Here is a 19,780-nt window from a genome sequence, read left to right as displayed (position 1 = left end):
GGAGCCAGGAGGCATTCTGTTAACAGAGGATAGCTGTAAGTGAATCATTAGAGCAAAAAACCAGTCAATGTCTGATGTAACTGTTTATAGAGTTTGTGTAACTACTAAGTAGTTCTGTAACTGATTGTACCACCTTTTGCTGACGGACACTCTCCTTGATCAGACTGGATTTATAACTCTCTTTGTAATCAATTCAGAAAACTTCTCGTTGGCACGAAATGGATTGGATGGATCCTCTTTCCATATTTTTCCTGCTTGTCCTTACAATAACACTTCTTTTGAAAATGGGCAGTTTCTGGAATGGCAACTGCCAAGATTTCCCCCCAGGACCGAGACCATTACCACTTATTGGAAGTCTCCACCTCCTAGATCTGAAGAGGCCTCACATAACCATGTGCAAGGTAAACTTTTGTTGTTGTGGTTCCTCTGGCAGTAGTACATCCCTGTGTTCTAGTGATTATCTTGTTGGGCAGAGAGAACGGTATTGGCACTGCCCCAGGTGCTGGCTGCAGTGTGTGAAATAACAAAAATGCAACATATATTTGTTTTGTTCTTGCTTCTGTAATTCTTTGCTATTCCCCCCTGCAGTATGGAGTTTGTAGTGGGTACTATGGGATCCATTGCTGCAGAGGGACATTTGTAGGGCCTGTTACCAAGTTTGGCAGGACTGGAAGTTGCATTCCTTCCTGGAAAAACAAGATCTGGTCAAGTTGATCCCCAACTCTGATTGCATCCAGACATGACTACTGGAAATGCATGTTGGACTCTATCCAGGGCTTTCCTTTGAAAACTGTTCAGGAAAATAACCCAAGATAAATTGAGTCACTCCAAAGACAGTGCCATCTGAAGCACAGTTATGCTCTTCTGAGACCATTTAAAGTCAGTGAGCATAGAGGTTAATATCTGGGGTCTGATCACAAACCCCAGAAAAGAAATGTCCCAGCAGGATCACTTTCTGGGGTCCAGCCCACCTGGAAAATACGTTCTGCTGCTCTTAAAGTCTGGTTGTCAGACTCAAAGCTGGCTCAGATGAATCGTGGTCCAACTCTTTTGCCCAAGAGTTGCTTCCTGGCCACTCCACAGGGGGCTTCCTCCTCTGCAACAGATGTACTTCTCCAGTAGAAATCATAGTGCTTTTTTTTTTTTTAACCTCAGCTGATTTCCTCACGGGTTTCTTTTAGATTTTCTCTCCCACTTCCCTCCAAGAGTGAACCAGACAGGCCCTCTTTTTTTTCTGACCTCCCCCACCCCCAACATGAGTGTTCATAAACCTGGATCCATTCTGTGGGGGAAAGCAATCTAAATAGTTAAATAACAATACATGGTACATTTCTTAAAGGGTAACATTTGTATTTGTAATCTTTCACAAGCTGTTGGATTGCCTTTATTGATTGCTGTTTCGTTTATTGATTTTGCCAGTTTTTGCAGTTTTTTAAACAATTATTGTATATTTGTACGTGCATTGACCATATGTAGGGTTACGAACAGGCCTGGAGAAAAATGTCCTGTCCTGTTGATAATGTGTGAAAATGGGCAGCTGAAACTTTTCATGGCATGGAGATACATAACGTATGTGTGTATGTGCGTGTGTGTAAAGTGCCATCAAGTCACAGCCGACTTATGGCAATCCCTTTTTGGGGTTTTCATGGCAAGAGACGAACAGAGGTGGTTTTCCAGTGGCTTCCTCTGCACAGCAACCCTGGTATTCCTTGGTGGTCTCCCATCCAAATACTAACCAGGGCTGATCCTGCTTAGCTTCTGAGATCTGATGAGATCAGGCTTGCCTGGGCCATCCAGGTCTGGCCAATACATAACATAACCTGGACTCTATTAAAGGGATACGGCTTTTTTTCCCCTCTGGGCTTGTTGGCAATCCTGTCCACACCCCATTTTGGCTGGGAGGCAGCACAAAAATAATTGAAGTAATCACACAAACTGAGTTCAGTAGTGGTAAAACAATAGGTCTGGACTTGCCATCTTGGTTCTGTGAGGGACTGTTTACATCTCATGACTGGGAAGATCAGAACAATGTTTCTCACTTTTTTCTTCACTTACTTTTCAGTTATCCAAACAGTATGGGCCTGTGCTCAGCCTTCAAATGGGAACCCAGAAAATGGTAGTGCTGACAGGATATGAGACTGTAAAGGAGGCTTTGGTGAACCAGGCCGATGCTTTTGCTGGGAGGCCCTCCATGCCAATGTTTGATGAATTTGTGAACGGCTATGGTGAGATCCCTCTATTCCTGTTGTTGCCAGGCTACATGTGAAGGATAGCAATAGAGAGTCCATCTCAAATGCTGTTGTAGGAGATACTCCCTATCTAAAGATCTAGGGTACTTAAACTATAACTTAATAGTTCTTGTAGGTTATCCGGGCTGTGTGACCGTGGTCTTGGTATTTTCTTTCCTGACGTTTCGCCCGCAGCTGTGGCAGGCATCTTCAGAGGAGTAACACTGAAGGACAGTGTCAGTGTCAAGTGTGTAGGAAGAGTAATATATAGTCAAAAGGGGGTTGGGTTTGAGCTGAGTCATTGTCCTGCAAAGTATTAAAGGTAATGTGCAAATCATTGTCCTGTAAGTATCAAGATAATGTGCTAATGAGGGTGTGGTATGTTAATATGGAACTATTGTATCCTGAAGTGATCTGTTAACATGTGGAATCCAAGGCTAATTCTCATGGCTATTGTGGACTGTAGTCTTTGTTAGTCTGGAGGTTTTCAGGATAGGAAGCCAAGCCTTATTCATTCTTAAACTCTCTTCTTTTCTGTTAAAGTTGTGCTGATGTTTATGAATTTCAATGGCTTCTCTGTGCAATCTGACAAAATAGTTGGTAGAATTGTCCAGTCTTTCAGTGTCTTGGAATAAGACCCTGTGTCCTGTTTGTGTCAGTCCATGTTCAGCCACTGCTGATTTCTCAGGTTGGCCAAGTCTGCAGTATCTTTCATATTCTTTTATCCTTGTTCGTATGCTGCATTGTGTGGTCCCGATGTAAACTTGTCCACAGCTGCAAAGACTACAGTCCACAATAGCCATGCGGATTAGCCTTGAATTCCACATGTTAACAGATCACTTCAGGATACAATGGTTCCACATTAACATACCGCACCCTCATTAACACAGTATCTTGATACTTACAGGACAATGATTTGCGCATTACCTTTAATACTTTGCAGGACAATGACTCAGCTCAAACCCAACCCCCTTCTGACTATATATTACTCTTCCTACACACTTGACACTGAGAGACATTGTCCTTCAGTGTTACTCCTCTGAAGATGCCTGCCACAGCTGCAGGCTAAACGTCAGGAAAGAAAATACCAAGACCACAGTTACACAGCCCGGATAACCTACAAGAACCAATGAACTCTGACCGTGAAAGCCTTCGACAATATTTTATAACTTAATAGTTGCCTGCTAATTTTTCAACTCTGTGTAAAGACCTGTAGCCATTAGCTTATCTGCATGCCGCACATTAAAATTATGCTTAGGGAGGAGAAAGGGAAGAGAGAGAACTTTTTCTTCCACAGTACTAGAACTCAGGGACATCCAATGAAGCTGATGGGTAACAAATTCAGGACAGACAAAAGGAAATGTTTATTTACTCGATTATGCAATTCGTTCATTCACCCTTTAACCCTTGAAGGATTGATGATCTCAAAAATGCTTAGTCACCATGACCATGAAGGTGCAGGCTCTCTTTCAGCCCTTGAGGGGCCAAAGTATCCATTCAGCTTCCCGTCTCATGAACAAGTTATCACTTTGGCCTGGTACTTTTTGGATAGCCCAAAACACAATGTCTATGCACATATGCTTATATCCTATAAAACTTGAAACCAATAACGTTTCCTCCCACAGTACCAGAATTCAGGGACACCGAATGAGGTTGATGGGTATCAGATTCAGGACAGACAAAAGGAAATGTTTCTTTACTCGATGATTAAACCATGGAATTCATTGCCAGTGGACATAATGATGGCTATGAGCATAGATGACTCAAAAAGTGATTAGACAGATTGGTGGTGGGGCAGCTCTCCAGGGTCTTTCACATCACCTACTTGCCTAGTCCCTTTAACTGGAGATGCCAGGGATTGAACCTGGGACCTTCTGCATGCCAAGCAGATGCTCTACCACTGAGCCACAGCCGCTCCCAGTCAGTCCATTAATGGCTACTAGCCACAATAGCTAAGGAGAATCTCCATAGGCAGTTAAACCTTTCAAAGCCAGTGCTAGGAGAACCAAAGCCCTTTCTATTGTCCTGCTGTTCTCCATGTGGTCCTCACAACAACCCTATGAGGTAGGTTAGAATGAGAGAGTGTGGCTAGCCCAAGATTACCCGTGGGAGAGGGAACATGAACCTAGGAGATGACTGCATTGAGTTCTGTGCTATTTAGTTAGTAAACAGGGAGCAGTCTGTTGAGAGGGGCAAACCTCAATCCTCATAACTCTTTTACTATATAAAAGTGGAAGGGTCATAATCTTCAACCATTTTACTCAAGGAACTAAAGAGCTGTCATGGGGGAGGTGAAAAGGCTGGGGGACCTTGGGCTAGTCACACTCTCCCAGTCTAATCTACATCACAGGGAGGATAAATTGGAAGAAAGGAGAATGATATAAGGTACTTTAGGTTCACATTGGGGGAAAAGGCGGGGTATAAATGAATTAAATATATAAAATAAATAAGAGGGAGTGTAAAGGAGCGCAACGTACATCTGTATAGAGAGTTCTCGCTTGGTTTCCTTCAATGTACAAACACTTCCTCAACACACATTGCATCCATCATAATGAATGTTTTAGTTTATATCAAATAGCCAAATGGGGTCCCCATGAGGATCAAAACATCCACACAATGGGGCCACCCAGGGCTAGGGATATAAGCTTTTGCAAACCCGGGGGAAACTCCAGGTTTGTAGAAAAATCATTAGTTCAAATACACACACACACACACACACACACACACACACACACACACACATATATATATATAGGGACTACTCCCTGTTATCTATGATATCTTCATATATACAGTCATTGCAGGAGAAAAACCTAATTTGAATTGCATTGTAACCCAGAATGCCATACAGAAATATGATGGCAATGGCTATGTTAAGCAGGCGTGGGGCTGGAACAGGTGGTGGCTTACCTTCTCCCCCACCTCCCCCACTACTGGGCTGGACTGAAGGGTGAACAGGCGAGAAGGAAGGAAGAAATACTGAGCAGGCAGATGAAGGAAGAGAGAAAAGACCAAATAAGTGGGGAGGGAATAGAATTTCCCTCCCCTAAGTATTCACAGGTGCCTCTTACACAACTGGAATAGCCACACCAACTTGAAATCCGGCCTTCACTTCCATTCAGGTATTGTTTTCACTAGTGGTGAGAACTGGAGAGTGATGCGGCGGTTTGCGTTAACCACCTTACGGGACTATGGAATGGGCAAGAAGACCATCGAGGACCAGATTATTGAGGAGTGTGGTTTCTTGGTAAAGAGAATTGCATCTTACGAAGGTGGGTTGTTGTTCTCTGCTCTGTCTCCATTGCAAAACAAATTTTTAATGATTTATCAGCATGGCTTACCCCAAAGAATTCTAGCAACAGTCGCTTGAGAGCTCTGAAATTGTTTGTCACATATCTCTGACCTTTATTCGTACAGCTTCCCTTAGGAGACAGAATCTACTTGAGGCTTGATCGGCAGCAAGGTACCAAGACAAAATGATTCTGTTTACCAAGGCTTTTAATTAAAGAGCTGACCTTTTAACACCATTTTTATAGGGTGTGTTTTTAGTCTGGAAAATCATATTTATGTTAAGCCACTCAATTATCTATTTTTTATGCTTCGGATGGTTTTTTTATGTTGGGTTTTAATTATTAACTTTTGACATTTTATGTTTTTATTTTGTATTTTGCCTTGGCCAGCATAAAATTTTCTGATTACATTAACATTAAACTTGTTTAAACTAGTAGTGTATAGATATAAGACTGCTTGTGATATAGCTATTGAATCCTTATATTCACATTTCTTAGCCCAAACAATCTCAAGTAGTGGTGTAGTGGTTAAGAGCAGTTGTTCGGAGTGGTGGACTTCAATCTGGAGAACCAAGTTTGATTCCCTACTCCTCCACATGAGCGGCAGATGCTAATCTGGTGAACCGGGTTGGTTTCCCCACTCCTACACACGAAGCCTGCTGGGTGACCTTGGACTAGTCACAGAGAGTTCTCTCAGCTCCACCTACCTCACAGGGTGTCTGTTGTGGGGAGGGGAGGGGGAGGTGAATGTAAGCCGGTTTGATTCTCCCTTAAGTGGTAGAGAAAGTGAGCTTATAAAAACCAACTCTTCTTCTTCTTCTTCTGTAACAACACCACATCTCCAGTTTCTAAAAGACAAAAATATATATCATGAGCAGTCTGAGTCTCCTGTGACTCTACACTTAACCCTGTTGGGATAGATGCGCAAACCTGAAAATGTAATTGAGTCCTAGGTCAACAGGCCCTCCCTGTTTCCAGAACCTGCTGTCTGTGCAAAGTGCTGATTGGCTGACCCTGTGACAACTGCAGTGCCGCGGCATCATCAGGTTCTGCAGAGATCTGATTGGGGGGGTCATGAGGCAAGTGCAAAGCCACTCATCCCTTGTCTCAAGCAATTCTTCAAGGCTTAAAAAGAATGAAGACATAAGAAGATAAGAAAAGCCATGCTGGATCAGACCAAGGCCCATCAAGTCCAGCAGGCTGTTCACACAGTGGCCAACCAGGTGCCTCTAGGAAGCCCCCAAACAAGATGACTGCAGCAGCACCATCCTGCCTGTGTTCCACAGCACCTAAGATAATAGGCATGCTCCTCTGATCTGGAGAGAATAGGTGTGCACCATGACTAGTATCCATTTTGACTAGTAGCCATGAATACCCCTCTCCTCCATGAACATGTCCACTCCCCTCTTAAAGCCTTCCAAGTTGGCAGCCATCACCACATCCTGGGGCACGGAATTCCACAATACTTCCTTTTATCAGTTTTGAATCTCTCACCCTCCAGCTTCAGCAGATGACCCCGCGTTCTAGTATTATGAGAGAGGGAGAAAAGCTTCTCCCTGACCTTAGGAGAAGAGCTCAGAACAGTCATTTAATGGACTAAATGTGCTACTTAAAAATATTTCAAAACTGCACAAAGCATAGGGAATACAGGAATCAAAGCTGGAGTCAGAGCTCTGTAAGTAGGACAGGGAAAATCAGAACTAGCTCAACTGCAGAAAAAAATGCCAATGGTGATCTTGGATTCAGTTTTATTTGTGTTCTACCCTTATAGTCAAAGTAAGTAGTGTCTGTTCTGTCGGACCATTGCATTCATTTCTCATGCAGGTAAAGTGATGCTCAAAATCTAAGAACAAAGGCTGTTACCATACATGGAACAAGAAATGCCTGATGTTCAAGCTGGATTCAGAAAAGAAAGAGGCACTAGAGACCAGATTGCAAATTTATATTAATTACTGGAGCATATGAGAATTTCAGAAGAAAATCAGCTTGCTTTTCGTAGATTACAGCGAAGCTTTTGACTTCGGATCATGAAAAGATATGGCTGGTTTTAAAGGAAATGGGTGTGCCACAACGTCTGAGAGTTTTGATGTGCAACCTGTACTCTGAACAAGAGGCTACTGTTAGGACAGCATATAGAGAAACACAATGGTTTCCAATTGGCAAACTTGTCAGACAAGGATGCATGTTATCTCCCTGTCTCCTCAACCTATATGCAGATCATAAGGAAAGCTGGATTAGATTTAGATGAAGGTGGAGTGAAAATTGGTGGAACATTAACAACAGGAAATACATAGATGATGCCACATTACTGGCAGAAAATAGCAAGACTTGAACCAACTGCTGCTGAAGGTTAAAGCAGAAAGTGCCAAAGCAGGACTACAGCTGCACATCAAGAAGACAAAAGTAATGACAATTGGGGATTTACTCAACTTTAAGGGTGACAATGAGGAAACTGAATTGTTCCAGATTTTCTATTCCTTGGCTTCATCATCAACTAGAAGAGAGACTGCAACCAAGAAATCAGAAGGAGACTGGGAAGGGCAGCTATGAAGGAGCTAGAAAAGATTTTTAAATGTAACGACTTGTCACTGGCGATCGAGATCAAGTTAATCATGCCATAGTTTCCCCTATTATGTATGTATGTATGTATGTATGTGAAAGCTGGACAGTGAAGAAAGCTGGCAGGAAGAAAGTGGAATCCTGTGAAATATGGTGTTGGAGGAGAGTTTTATGGACACCGTGGACCACCGACAAGACAAATCAGTGGGTTCTAGATCGAATCAAGCCTGAACTGTCCCTAGAAGCTAAAATGACTAAACTGAGGCTATCGTACTTTGGTCACATTATGGGAAGACAAGAGTAACTGGAAAATACAATAATGCCAGGAAAAGTGGAAGGCAGCAGGAAAAGAGGAAGATCCAACATGAGAAGGAGTGACTCTATATAGGAAGCCATGGCCCTCCTTTTGCAAGACTTGAGCAAGGCTGTTAACGATAGGACATTTTGGAGGACATTGATTCTGTTCTTGCTGGGGTCCTAAACCATTGAAAGGCAACGGTAATAGTAACATTCTTTCCTAATTAAATATTCCTTATTTTTAATTTGTGTAGGAAAACCGTTTGAGAATACTGCAAGTATGAATGGTGCCGTTGCCAATATTATAGTATCAATATTACTTGGCAAACGATTTGAATATGAAGATCCCACATTTATAAGACTGCTGAGCTTGATCAATGAAAACGTTCAGCTTTTGGGAAGCCCTTCAGTCCAGGTAACTCTTCCATTTTAAAATCATTCTTTCTCTTTCTCTCTATTACTCACTCACTCACTCACTTACACACACACACACACACACACACAGAAACAGCCTGTCAGTTCAATAAAACTGTAGGTGTGTGAAACCGGTTTAAAGCAGAGTTCTGCTATCCCTTGTATATAACTAATACATTGTTAAAATTGCCTTACTGACCACTTGCAACTCATGCCATTTAAAAAAAAAAAATCAACTTGGCCACTGCTATTGAAAGGTGCAACGAGATGGGTGGGGAGCTGAGAAAGCGCCTGGCCATCACACCACCCTCAAATTGATAAGAGTTTTCCCATTGCAGATTCTCTAAGTATTAATTGTTAGGTGCTATGAAGGTTGGAGTGGGGGAGAGAGAGATGTGAAGATTGTGTTAACCCTGTGTTAACCTCTGCCTGTTTGACCTCATACTTTACCTTTTCTGCCTGGCAGATTCTGACTCGATGCCTGCTCTTGACTATATTTCTGGCTGGCCTTGGACTCTCCCTGCAGATCCTGGTTTCGGCCCTGACTTTTATTCTGCTGGTCCTAATAATCTGTTGTCTATCTCTGATCCTCCAGCAATTTGAATTCTGCCTTGACTTTGGGCTTTTCATTACGTCTCTGACAAAGGGGGGTGTTGAATCTCAAAAGCTTGTACCTCAAAAATCTTGTTGATCTCTAAAGTGCTACTGGACTCAAATCTAGCTCTACTTCAGGTGTCTCATTCATTTGTAGAGCTTAGTCTAGATATGTATTATCTGTTTATCTCTGACCCTGTGACCATCAATATTATGCCAATAAGGGTTATCTGATTCTGATTCTCATTTGAAGAGCAGGCAATGAGAAAGCCCCGCAAGTGTGCAAACTAAGCCTGTTGGGTCCCAGACCATTTTCCAACTACAGCTCCAAGCCTAATACGACATCTTTCTGTGTTATTGGTTACTCCTTTGTAGAAAATGAGCAAAGATAATTGGAAAGAAAACATTTTGAGATTTCTGTCTGAGAAGCATTATTAATCTTTTTTTTTCTTATTCAAATGTTATTATTTCAGCTGTATAACATGTTTCCTGCTCTGGGCTTCCTTTTTGGCGCTCGCAAGACTGTCCTGAATAACAGAAATGAACTGTTCGCCTTCATACAGACCACCTTCATAGAACACCTCAAAGAACTGGATGAAAACGACCAGAGAAGCTTTATTGATTCATTCCTTATTCGGCAGCAAGAGGTAACACAGTCTTTTAAATATATCAGTAGCTGCAGGTGAACTTTGAGCCTTAGCAAGTTTTAGGATTTGTCCTCTTGTCATTTGGGCAGAGATTTGAGCTAATCCTGATGTGACTTCGGGAGTTCCCTGAACGAAACTCTCAGCTTCGTTTATTTAGGTCAGGGGTCCTCAATCTTTTTGAGCCTGTGGATGGCTTTGGAATTTAGACACAGGGTGGTGGGTACAACAACAAAATGGCTGCCAGAGGAGGCGGAGCCAGCCACAACATTTCAGGGAGCGAGGTTATGAATAACTGTCATAGTGTAAGCTCCTGACCCTTCGAACCAGAAATCACCACAGAGTCGTATAGAATCCAAGCAGATGGCTTTTACTGGTCAAAAAGGCAATACAGTGCATACAGGGAACTATGGCAGCTATGAGAGTCTTACTAGCCGAACGATAATATAAGGCAGTAAATGGCGGGAGATTATACAACATCAGCATACACAGACAGAGGCAACTTTCCCAGGAGCAGTATTCCCAGGCCTTGGTATGTGTGGTCGGCCTTGAGGCTAGACAGTACAGTACCGACACAGAAACAATACTGAAACCGAGATAGCAGCCTGACATCCTGCTCCCCTTAAGGCCCCCTCCCAGTCGGCAAGGGGGATGGTCTGTCCGGGTAGGCAGTGTGAAAGGCATCAATTAGTTTGGGGGCGGAGACATCTCGTGCACGAACCCACTCGTCGTAGGCAGGGGGGAAGTGCTTCCAACGGACCAAGTACTGTAGGTTGCCATGGTGAACACGGGAGTCAAGGATTTTGGAGACTTCGAAGTGCTCTTCCCCCCCCACCATAATGGGCTGTTCGGGGGGCGGATCGGGATGCCATTGTGGAGAGGCCGTATGGGGCTTCAGGAGGCTAATGTGGAAAACGGGATGCACACGCCTCAGAGTTTTCGGGAGAGCTAATTCCACCGTGACAGGATTTATGACCCGTGTGATTGGGAAAGGGCCAATGAATTTAGCATTGAGTTTAAGGCACGGACGGGTGGAACGTAGGTTTTTGGTGGAAAGATAGACCAATTTACCCACTCGCAGTTCGCCCCCGGGGGAACGATGCTTATCAGCTTGTGCTTTGTATTTGCGCTTGGCTCGGTCGAGATTGCTAACGAGCCAAGGCCAAGTGGTACGGAGGGTGTGTGCCCAGGAAGCAACGTCAGGATCTCCCTCCCCCTCCACATTATTTTTGGGCGTAACAGGACCGAAATCCTGTCCATACACTGCATAGAATGGGCTAAAACCTGTAGATTGATGTACAGCATTATTGTAGGCATATTCTGCAAAAGGTAACAGTTCTACCCAGTTATCTTGGTGGTAGTTTACATAACAGCGTAAATAACATTCAAGGACAGCATTTACACGTTCAGTTTGACCATCGGTTTGAGGATGGTATGCAGTAGACAATCCTTGTTCAACCCCCACCAACTTGAGGAATGCTTTCCAAAACTTGGAAACAAAGCCACTGCCGCGGTCACAGATTATTTTGCGCGGAAACGAATGTAATTTGAAGATATGTGTAACGAAGAGGCGGGCCATTTTTTGAGCAGAGGGGATCCCTGCGCATGGAACTAAATGGATTTGCTTGGAAAACAAATCAGTAACAACCCATAACACAGTTTTTCCCCCGCTGAGAGGGAGATCAGCCATAAAGTCCATAGCAATCACTTCCCATGGTCTGGTGGGTGTTTCTAGAGGTTGCAGTAGCCCCGGGGGTTTGCCTTGTGATCGCTTCACTGTGGCGCAAACAGGGCAGCTGCGAATAAAAGAGTCAACGTCGGAACGCATTCCCCCCCACCAAAATTGTCTGCACAATAAGTGGAGAGTTTTTAGGAATCCAAAGTGTCCAGCTGTTTTTACTCCATGAGCTAAGTGTAAGACTTCTTTTCGAAGTGCCTTGGGTACATACAATTTAGAGTCTTTGTACCATGAGCCTCCTTGTTCTATTACCCCAGGGGGTAGGGTGTGAGTGGAGCGTTCAGAGAGGCAGTGGTTCCGAAGGGTATTTAAAAAGGATTCGGAGATGGGAACCTTGGCGGGAACCCCCCCCCCCCGGCTATAGTAGTCTGAGGACCCGCTATGGGGGTAGTGCTTACGTGCGGTGGTGCGCAGATTGTAGGCGGTAGGGCAGCCGGTGGGGTTGGAGGAGTGGAACCGTCGGTTCGTTGTTGTTGCGAGGGCGGTTGGGTAGCCGCTCGGGTTGGAGGTGCTGGAGAACTGGATCTGGGGTGCTGTTGCTGAGATCGGGTTTGCACGGCCAGTACAGGAAGGGTTCCCCTTTGCGTAGGGGTGAACAGAGAGTCAGTTGGTCTCTCGAGTTTTACCGGGTATTGTGGCAACCGGGAGAGGGCATCTGCGAGAACGTTTTGTTTCCCAGGAACATGTTTTAGGACGAAACGAAACTGAGCGAAGAATTCAGCCCAACGTTGTTGTTTTGCTGATAGTTTGTGGGACCCCGTGAGGGCAGCTAGATTCTTGTGATCGGTCCAAACCTCGAAGGGGAAAGTGGACCCCTCTAAGAATTGTCTCCATAGAGTCAGGGCATGGTGAACGGCCGCTGCCTCTTTTTCCCAAATGGGCCAGTTCAATTGTGCGTGCGCAAATTTTCTTGAAAAGTAAGCGCACGGGTGAAGGAGGCCATCCGGACCTTTTTGGAGGAGGGCCCCTCCCATAGCTACATCGGAGGCATCGACTTGCACAATAAACATTTGGTTTGAGTCCGGGTGCTGTAGTACGGGTTCGGATGTGAAGAGGCGTTTGAGAGCCACAAACGCGGCTTGGCATTGATCAGTCCACAGGATTTTTGCGGAGGGTAAGGTAGCTGTGTTTGCTTTCCCTTTGGTTTTTAGTAGATCAGTAATGGGTAGGGCCACTTGTGCGAAGTTAGGAATGAATCCTCGATAAAAGTTTGCAAATCCCCAAAAACTGTTGCACTTGCTTGCGGTTGGTGGGAGGATTCCAATCGAGAACGGCTTGGACTTTGACAGGGTCCATGCGAAGACCTTGGTGGGAGATTATGTATCCTAAAAATGTGAGCTGGCTTTGATGAAACTCGCATTTAGCCAGTTTTGCAAAGAGTTGGTGGTCGCGCAGGCGCTGCAGAACTTCTCGGACTAGAGTTACATGCTCTTCCATGGTTTTTGAATAAATAAGAATGTTGTCTAAGTAAACCACCACCCCGCGATACAGCAAGTCATGAAGGATTTCGTTGATGAGTTGCATAAAGACCCCCGGGGCCCCTTTCAATCCGAACGGCATCACGAGGAATTCATACATACCGAAACAGCTAGAGAAGGCAGTGAGGTGCTCATCTCCTTTGCGGATGCGGACTCGGTAGTAGGCTTCCACCAAGTCCAACTTGGAGAACACCCGGCCCTCCTGTAATTGTCCCAAAATATCAGATATTAATGGGATAGGATAGGCGTTGGTTTGGGTAACCGCATTGAGTTTTCTGAAGTCAATGCATAAACGAAGGTCGCCCTCTTTTTTCCGGACAAAAAACGCGGGGGCCGAGTTTGGGGCATTCGATGGGCGAATGAACCCTCTGGCGAGGTTTTTGTCAAGGAAGTCCCGGAGAACAGTGCGCTCGGAAGCGCTCATAGGGTAAATCTTACTTTTGGTTAAGGTGCAGTCCTTGACCACCTCAATTGTACAGTCGGAGGCCCGGTGGGGGGGGGGGGTAAGGTATCACATTCTTTAAGGTCGAAGACATCCGCAAAGTCTCGATACACATTAGGTAGGACTGGAAGTGCTGGGACATCGGAGGCCAGTGCTGGTACGGGCGGATATAATAATGCAAAGTTCTGCCGGTGCTGATTGCACATGGGGCTGGCGAAGGAGATAGTGTTTGTTTCCCAGTTAATACTGGGACTATGTCCTTTAATCCGGTTAATACCCAAGACCACTTCAAAACGGATAGGGGCTATAGTGAAGTCTATTTGCTCCCAGTGGGAGCCAATTCCCATTGCTACCCCTACGGTGCGGTGATCAACTGGACCCCCCTGGAAATGGCTCCCGTCCATTTGGGCAAATTGGACGGGGGCGGGTAGAGCCTCAGATTCGGCTCTGAGTGCAGCAAAAGTGGCTTCACTTATGAGAGTGCGACAGCAACCGGAGTCGATTAGTGCTTTGACGGGTAGTTGTGGGCCACCGTTAGTGTGTTGTAAAACTGCATCTACGTAGACGGTGGAGTCCACTTCTTTGATTTTGGTAGGAGCATTCGGTTTAACAGGAGGATCCTGAGAGGTCTGTGGAGACGCTCCATTCACCACAGACCGGAGCCGTTTTTTGATAAGTCGAGGGGAGATTCCAGGTTTAAGGCTAGAGAATTCCAAGGATTTTCCTCATCCGAAGAGGGAAAGTTGTCCCCCAATGGGGCACTTGTAATCCGAGACCCGGCGGGGTCGTTGGTAGTAGGCAGGGAGGCTGGGTCTCCGGCATGGAGTGCAGAGGGTGTGGGTCTTCCCGGAGCTGCGCTGCGGGTGGCCGCGGTGCCTCTGCGTGGTGGACGACCTCTGGCGCGGGTCGTCGTGCTGGGACGAAATAATTCATGGCGGTGCGGGCAAACAGCTGCAAAGTGGCCCATTTCTCCGCAAGTAAGACAGGCACCCCTCTGAAATCGGACTTCACGTTCCTGGGGCGGACGTGGAGGATTTCGTGGGACGGGCGGTGGTGCCTTGGATTGCGGCTTTTGGGTGCCTTTATCCTTGTGCTTTTGACGGACTAGGGAAATAAAGCGTCGGCGGCTTTCCACTTCCTCGGCCAATAGAATCCAGTCTTCAAGGGTATCGGGATCGCCCCGCATGTATGACCAGTTCAGAACGTCAGGGTGCAAGGCTTCCCTGAAATGATGAATTAGAGTGGTTTCGGGCCAGCCTACAATTTTGCTTGCCAGTCGTTGAAATTCATCGGCAAATTCTCGAACTGTAGCAGAGCCTTGTTTGAGTTGTAAGAGTTCCGTTTTGGCTCTTTCCCCCAGGAAGGGGTCTTCAAACCTCCTTCTTAGAGCAGTCATGAAGTTGTTGAGGGAACGAATAGCTCGAGAGCGGGTGTCAAACTGGAGGACCATCCAGTCAGCTGCTTTACCTGTCAGAAGGGAAGCTACATAACGCACCCGGCTATCTTCCGTGGGGAAAAGTTGTCCTTGTTCTCGCATATAACTGTCCACTTGATGCAAGAAACAAGGCAAAGTCTCGAGAGATCCGTCGTACGTAGTCCTCAATTTAAGTTGCTTCCAAGGGCCGGGCGCAGGTTGGGCCGGTTGCACGGGTGGTCCGGGCGGAGGAACAACGGGAGCTCCGGGAGGCAAGGGTGGAGCAGGCACATTAACGGGTGGTTGGGGTGGCTGGATGGGCACCCCCTGACCCGGTATCGGAACAGGCTGTGCTTGGGCTATCAGGGTTTGTTGTAATTGCCTGTTATCCTGAAGCATACGTTCCATTAGTTCTTGGAGTTGATCAACACGGTCGGAGAGCTCCCGATTCTGGGCTCGTAAGAGGTGAACCTCCTCACTTGGGCCACCAGTGAGATGAGGCTTACTGGTCCGGAAGCTCGTGGCCCATTGAGAGCTATCTCCATAAAGATCCTCGTCTTCAGACTCTCCTGAGTCTAGACGTCGGTCAGCCAAACGGCGTGCGCGTTGGGTCGCGCGCGACGGGACAAACGCCGGGGGAAAAGATAGACCTGATAGCCCTTGTACAGTGCCCTTGGGGCGCGTATCCGTTCTCGCCCGATCCTTCACCCTTGCTGCTGCCGCCTTGGCTGCGTCAGCAGCCTCTCTCTCTCTGGCGACCTTAGCCGCTTCGGCGGCATCCTTATCCGCAAGAACTTTGGCGTTCTCAAGTCTTAGGGCAGCCTCCGCCGTAATGCGCGGTAAAAGTTCTGTTTCCAGGAGTGAGAGTATGGGGTCGGACTCCCCGCCCAGCAAGGGTTGTATTCGAACCGCCAGTGCAGGTGCATCGGCTCCAAAAGTCGAGGTCAAAGCCTGCGCCAAGGTGGCGACCGGGGTGTCCTTTGTACATTCCACAAGGAGAAGAGCAGTGTGAATAGCGATTCGCTTGGCTTCAGCCTGACAGCTGGCCGCATCCGGGATCAGGGAAAAACCCTCCGGCGGGGCTCCTGCCATGATAGAACTAGAGGAAAGAGTCTCTCGAGAAATAAGATTATCCAAAAGTCCAGTTAGTACTTGTAAATCTTCAGTTGCCAACCGGGCATCGTCCAGTAATTGATCCAAGACCTGAAGATCTAAACGAGTATCAGTATCCTCCGACGTCAACATCCAGGATAGCTGGTCACTCGGAGAGCTTCTCAGCTCCCATCCAAGCGGCAGGCGAACCCCCCTGGGCTCCAGCCTGACTAGTAGTATAATAAAGAAGATGAAAGATAGCTGCCATAATGTAAGCTCCTGACCCTTCGAACCAGAAATCACCACAGAGTCGTATAGAATCCAAGCAGATGGCTTTTACTGGTCAAAAAGGCAATACAGTGCATACAGGGAACTATGGCAGCTATGAGAGTCTTACTAGCCGAACGATAATATAAGGCAGTAAATGGCGGGAGATTATACAACATCAGCATACACAGACAGAGGCAACTTTCCCAGGAGCAGTATTCCCAGGCCTTGGTATGTGTGGTCGGCCTTGAGGCTAGACAGTACAGTACCGACACAGAAACAATACTGAAACCGAGATAGCAGCCTGACACATAGTAACTCTTCAATATTTAAGGCAGAAGCTCTGTATAGTAGGATGCCTTTGAGTCTGGCACAGCCAATCAGAAGCCCTGCTTGCCACAAACCCCACCTGGCCCGGCCCACTTTCTGAAAACACCCGGTGGGCTCCAGGAAAAATGTTGGTGGGCAGCATGACACCCATGGGCACCATGTTGGGGACCCCTAATTTAGATATTCATACCCTGGTTTTCTCCCCAACAAGGCTGTAAGATGCAAACAGGGTTATATAGGAGCAGATGGTCATTTAAAGTTTGGATCATAGTGGATACTCATTAGAGGGACTGATATATGGCAAAATCCAACACCAAAACTCAACTCATTTTGATTGGTCCTAATAAAATGTATTTGGCTTTTTTTCTTGGATTTTGCTTTGGAATAATGTGGTCACCTGCAACCATTTTCTCCTTTCAAGTATCTCAGATATATTTTTCCGTTATCATTTATCATTACTTTATTTTCATCCCCATAGGAGAAGGACAAGACTAATGGGTTTTTCCATAATGAAAACCTTAAAGCAGTGGTGGGTAACTTATTCGGTGCTGGCACAGAGACCACTTCAACGACGCTACGCTGGGGCCTATTGTTAATGATGAAGTACCCTGAAATTCAGAGTGAGTGTTTTCCATCAGTAGGGAACTGATCTCTGTCATCTGGAGAGCAGTTGTAGTTCTGGGTGATCTTTAGCCCCCACCTGGAGGTTGGCAACCACCTGGAGGTTGGCAACCTTAGTTCCTCTGGATAAAATGGCTGCTTTGGAGGGTGGAGTCTGTGGCATTATACTCTTCTGAGGTCCCTCCCCTCCTCAAACTCCGTCCTCTCCAGGCTCTACCCCCCAAATCTCCAGGTATTTCCTAACCTCCTTTCCACTCAACAATCAGCCTCCCTTTACCCTCTCCTCTGGCTTCATCTTTCCCATACTCTTCCTTCATTGAGGGTCTCAGCCTGAAACAGTGAAGTTTATTTTTGTGGAAATAAATGTTTTATTTTCTCAGACAAAGTCCAAGAAGAAATTGCACGGGTGATTGGGTCTGCTCAGCCACGGACAGAACACCGTGCAAAAATGCCATACACCGATGCAGTAATCCATGAAGTTCAGAGGTTTGGTAATATTCTCCCAGCCAACTTGCCACATGCAACCACTGTGGATGTCACTTTTAAAGGCTACTCCATTCCCAAGGTAATCAGTCTTACTTCCTTGCATTAACTTTACGACCTTAGCTCAGATGAATATGGCATATCTATTCATTTATTCATCAGAAGACCGTTTTCAAATATTTTGTGGAAGTAAGCCAAGCCATGCTAAATCCCATTAATTTCAGAGTAAGAGAGCTAAATACATCCTTGACCTTTCGGTTGAAATGCTGCGAATTTAAACACAGCTAGCTGTGGTTGGCTCATGCCGAAATATTGTAAACTTTTCAATGTTCTCCATCCAAGTCAAATCCGTACTTCGCTTTCCTTACACTTTTCACATGTAGGGCTGCCATTTTCTTTGTTTGAAGGGTCACACATTTAGCTATTAGCTTGGCTGGCTTATTCAGTTTCTTAATTTGAATCCAGTAGCAACTTAGAGACCAACAAGGTTTTTGGGGTACAAGCTCTTGAGAATCAAAGCACCCTTCTAATGAAGTTTCAACTGTCAAAGGTTTATACCCCCCAAATCTTGGTGGTCTCCTGCACTACTGGACTTGAATCTAGTTTTTCTACTGCAGACCAACATGGCTGCCTTCAGTAACTCATTGCTTTGATTTTGCAGGGAACTATTGTCCTCCCATTGCTGTGCTCTGTGCTGCAAGATGAAACTCAGTGGGAAAAACCACATAAATTCTATCCGGAGCACTTTCTGGACTCTGATGGAAAGTTTGTAAAGAGAGACGCATTCATGCCTTTCTCTGCAGGTAACGGCTTTTAGATATACGTGGGCTTAGTTAATAGATGGAGTCCCCAAGTCCTAAGCACATTTACTTGGAAGAACGCCATCACAGGTAGCCGACTCTCGCTATGCAAAACCAAAATGTTTGCACTTGTCATGGAACACTCTGTGACCTTTTCGGCATTATATGCAAACTTTCACTGGGCATTCATCATTCTTTCATTAATAGCATTCTCTCTCAGTAACAATAATTATTATATTGTTCCTAGCAATGCATTTCTAAGAACTCTTTCTTGGGAGTAATTGCCACTGAGTAGGAGCCCCATGGCGCAGAGTGGTAAGCTGCAGTACTGCAGTCCAAGCTCTACTCACGACCTGAGTTTGATCCCAATGGAAGTTGGTTTCAGGTAGCCGGCTCAAGGCTGACTCATCCTTCCGAGGTCAGTCAAATGAGCACCCAGCTTGCTGGGGGTAAAGGGAAGATGACTGGGGAAGGCACTGGCAAACCACCCCATAAACAAAGTCTGCCTAGGAAACGGCGGGATGTGACGTCACCCCATGGGTCAGGAATGACCCGGTGCTTGCACAGGGGACCTTTACCTTTAGGATTCTGAGTAGAACTCCGTAGAATGGCACTGTCTGTTTTCCTCTTTCTGTGGCAAACTCTTTGGAGTGCAATTTCATGGGCAGTAGAGAAACGTTATAAAGAAATATAATAAATGGGACTTCTGTCTTCAATCTTCGTTGTTACAGGTCGGAGAATGTGTGCAGGAGAAACACTTGCCAAAATGGAGCTCTTCTTGTTCTTTACAAGTCTCCTCCAGAGATTCACTTTCCAGCCTGCGCCTGGGATGTCTAGAGGAGACCTGGACTTTACATCCTTGGTTGGGTTGACGACGCCTCCAGTGCCTTACAAGTGCTGTGCCTTGTCACGTTCTTAACCTTCCGCTCTCTCTTGCTTAGCTTCAGTCTTTTTCTGCACCTTTTTTGCCTGCTGAAGACCTTTCAAGGCAATGGCCTCGCCAGCTTTTTCACTCAGTCTTGCTCAACTCCCTTCCTTTTTAATTTTTTTATTCTATAAGATAATAATTAATACAAAAAAGCAACAACA

General features: G+C 45.8%; 1 protein-coding gene across 1 annotated transcript; it reads left to right on the top strand.

Moving 5' to 3' along the window:
• Positions 1-218: 218 nt before the first annotated feature.
• Positions 219-19,610, top strand: LOC130474218 (cytochrome P450 2K4-like). The gene is made up of 9 exons (XM_056845756.1): positions 219-401; positions 2,063-2,225; positions 5,351-5,500; positions 8,629-8,789; positions 9,856-10,029; positions 17,266-17,407; positions 17,789-17,973; positions 18,553-18,694; positions 19,423-19,610. The coding sequence occupies exons 1-9, from the start codon at positions 219-221 to the stop codon at positions 19,608-19,610; spliced, it is 1,488 nt and encodes a 495-aa protein (XP_056701734.1).
• The last annotated feature ends 170 nt before the right edge of the window (positions 19,611-19,780 follow it).

The sequence above is a fragment of the Euleptes europaea genome, chromosome 1, assembly GCF_029931775.1.
Source record: "Euleptes europaea isolate rEulEur1 chromosome 1, rEulEur1.hap1, whole genome shotgun sequence".
Taxonomy (NCBI): Eukaryota; Metazoa; Chordata; class Lepidosauria; order Squamata; family Sphaerodactylidae; genus Euleptes; species Euleptes europaea.
The sequence above is the reverse complement of the archived record's forward strand: the minus strand, read 5'-3'. Positions and strand labels throughout refer to the sequence as shown.

Coding starts and splice junctions, on each gene's coding strand:
- LOC130474218 (XM_056845756.1), top strand. CDS start 219: ATGGATTGGATGGATCCTCTTTCCATATTTTTCCTGCTTGTCCTTACA. Junction 2,226..5,350: donor TGAATTTGTGAACGGCTATG/GTGAGATCCCTC, acceptor ACTTCCATTCAG/GTATTGTTTTCACTAGTGGT. Junction 17,974..18,552: donor AAGGCTACTCCATTCCCAAG/GTAATCAGTCTT, acceptor TTGATTTTGCAG/GGAACTATTGTCCTCCCATT.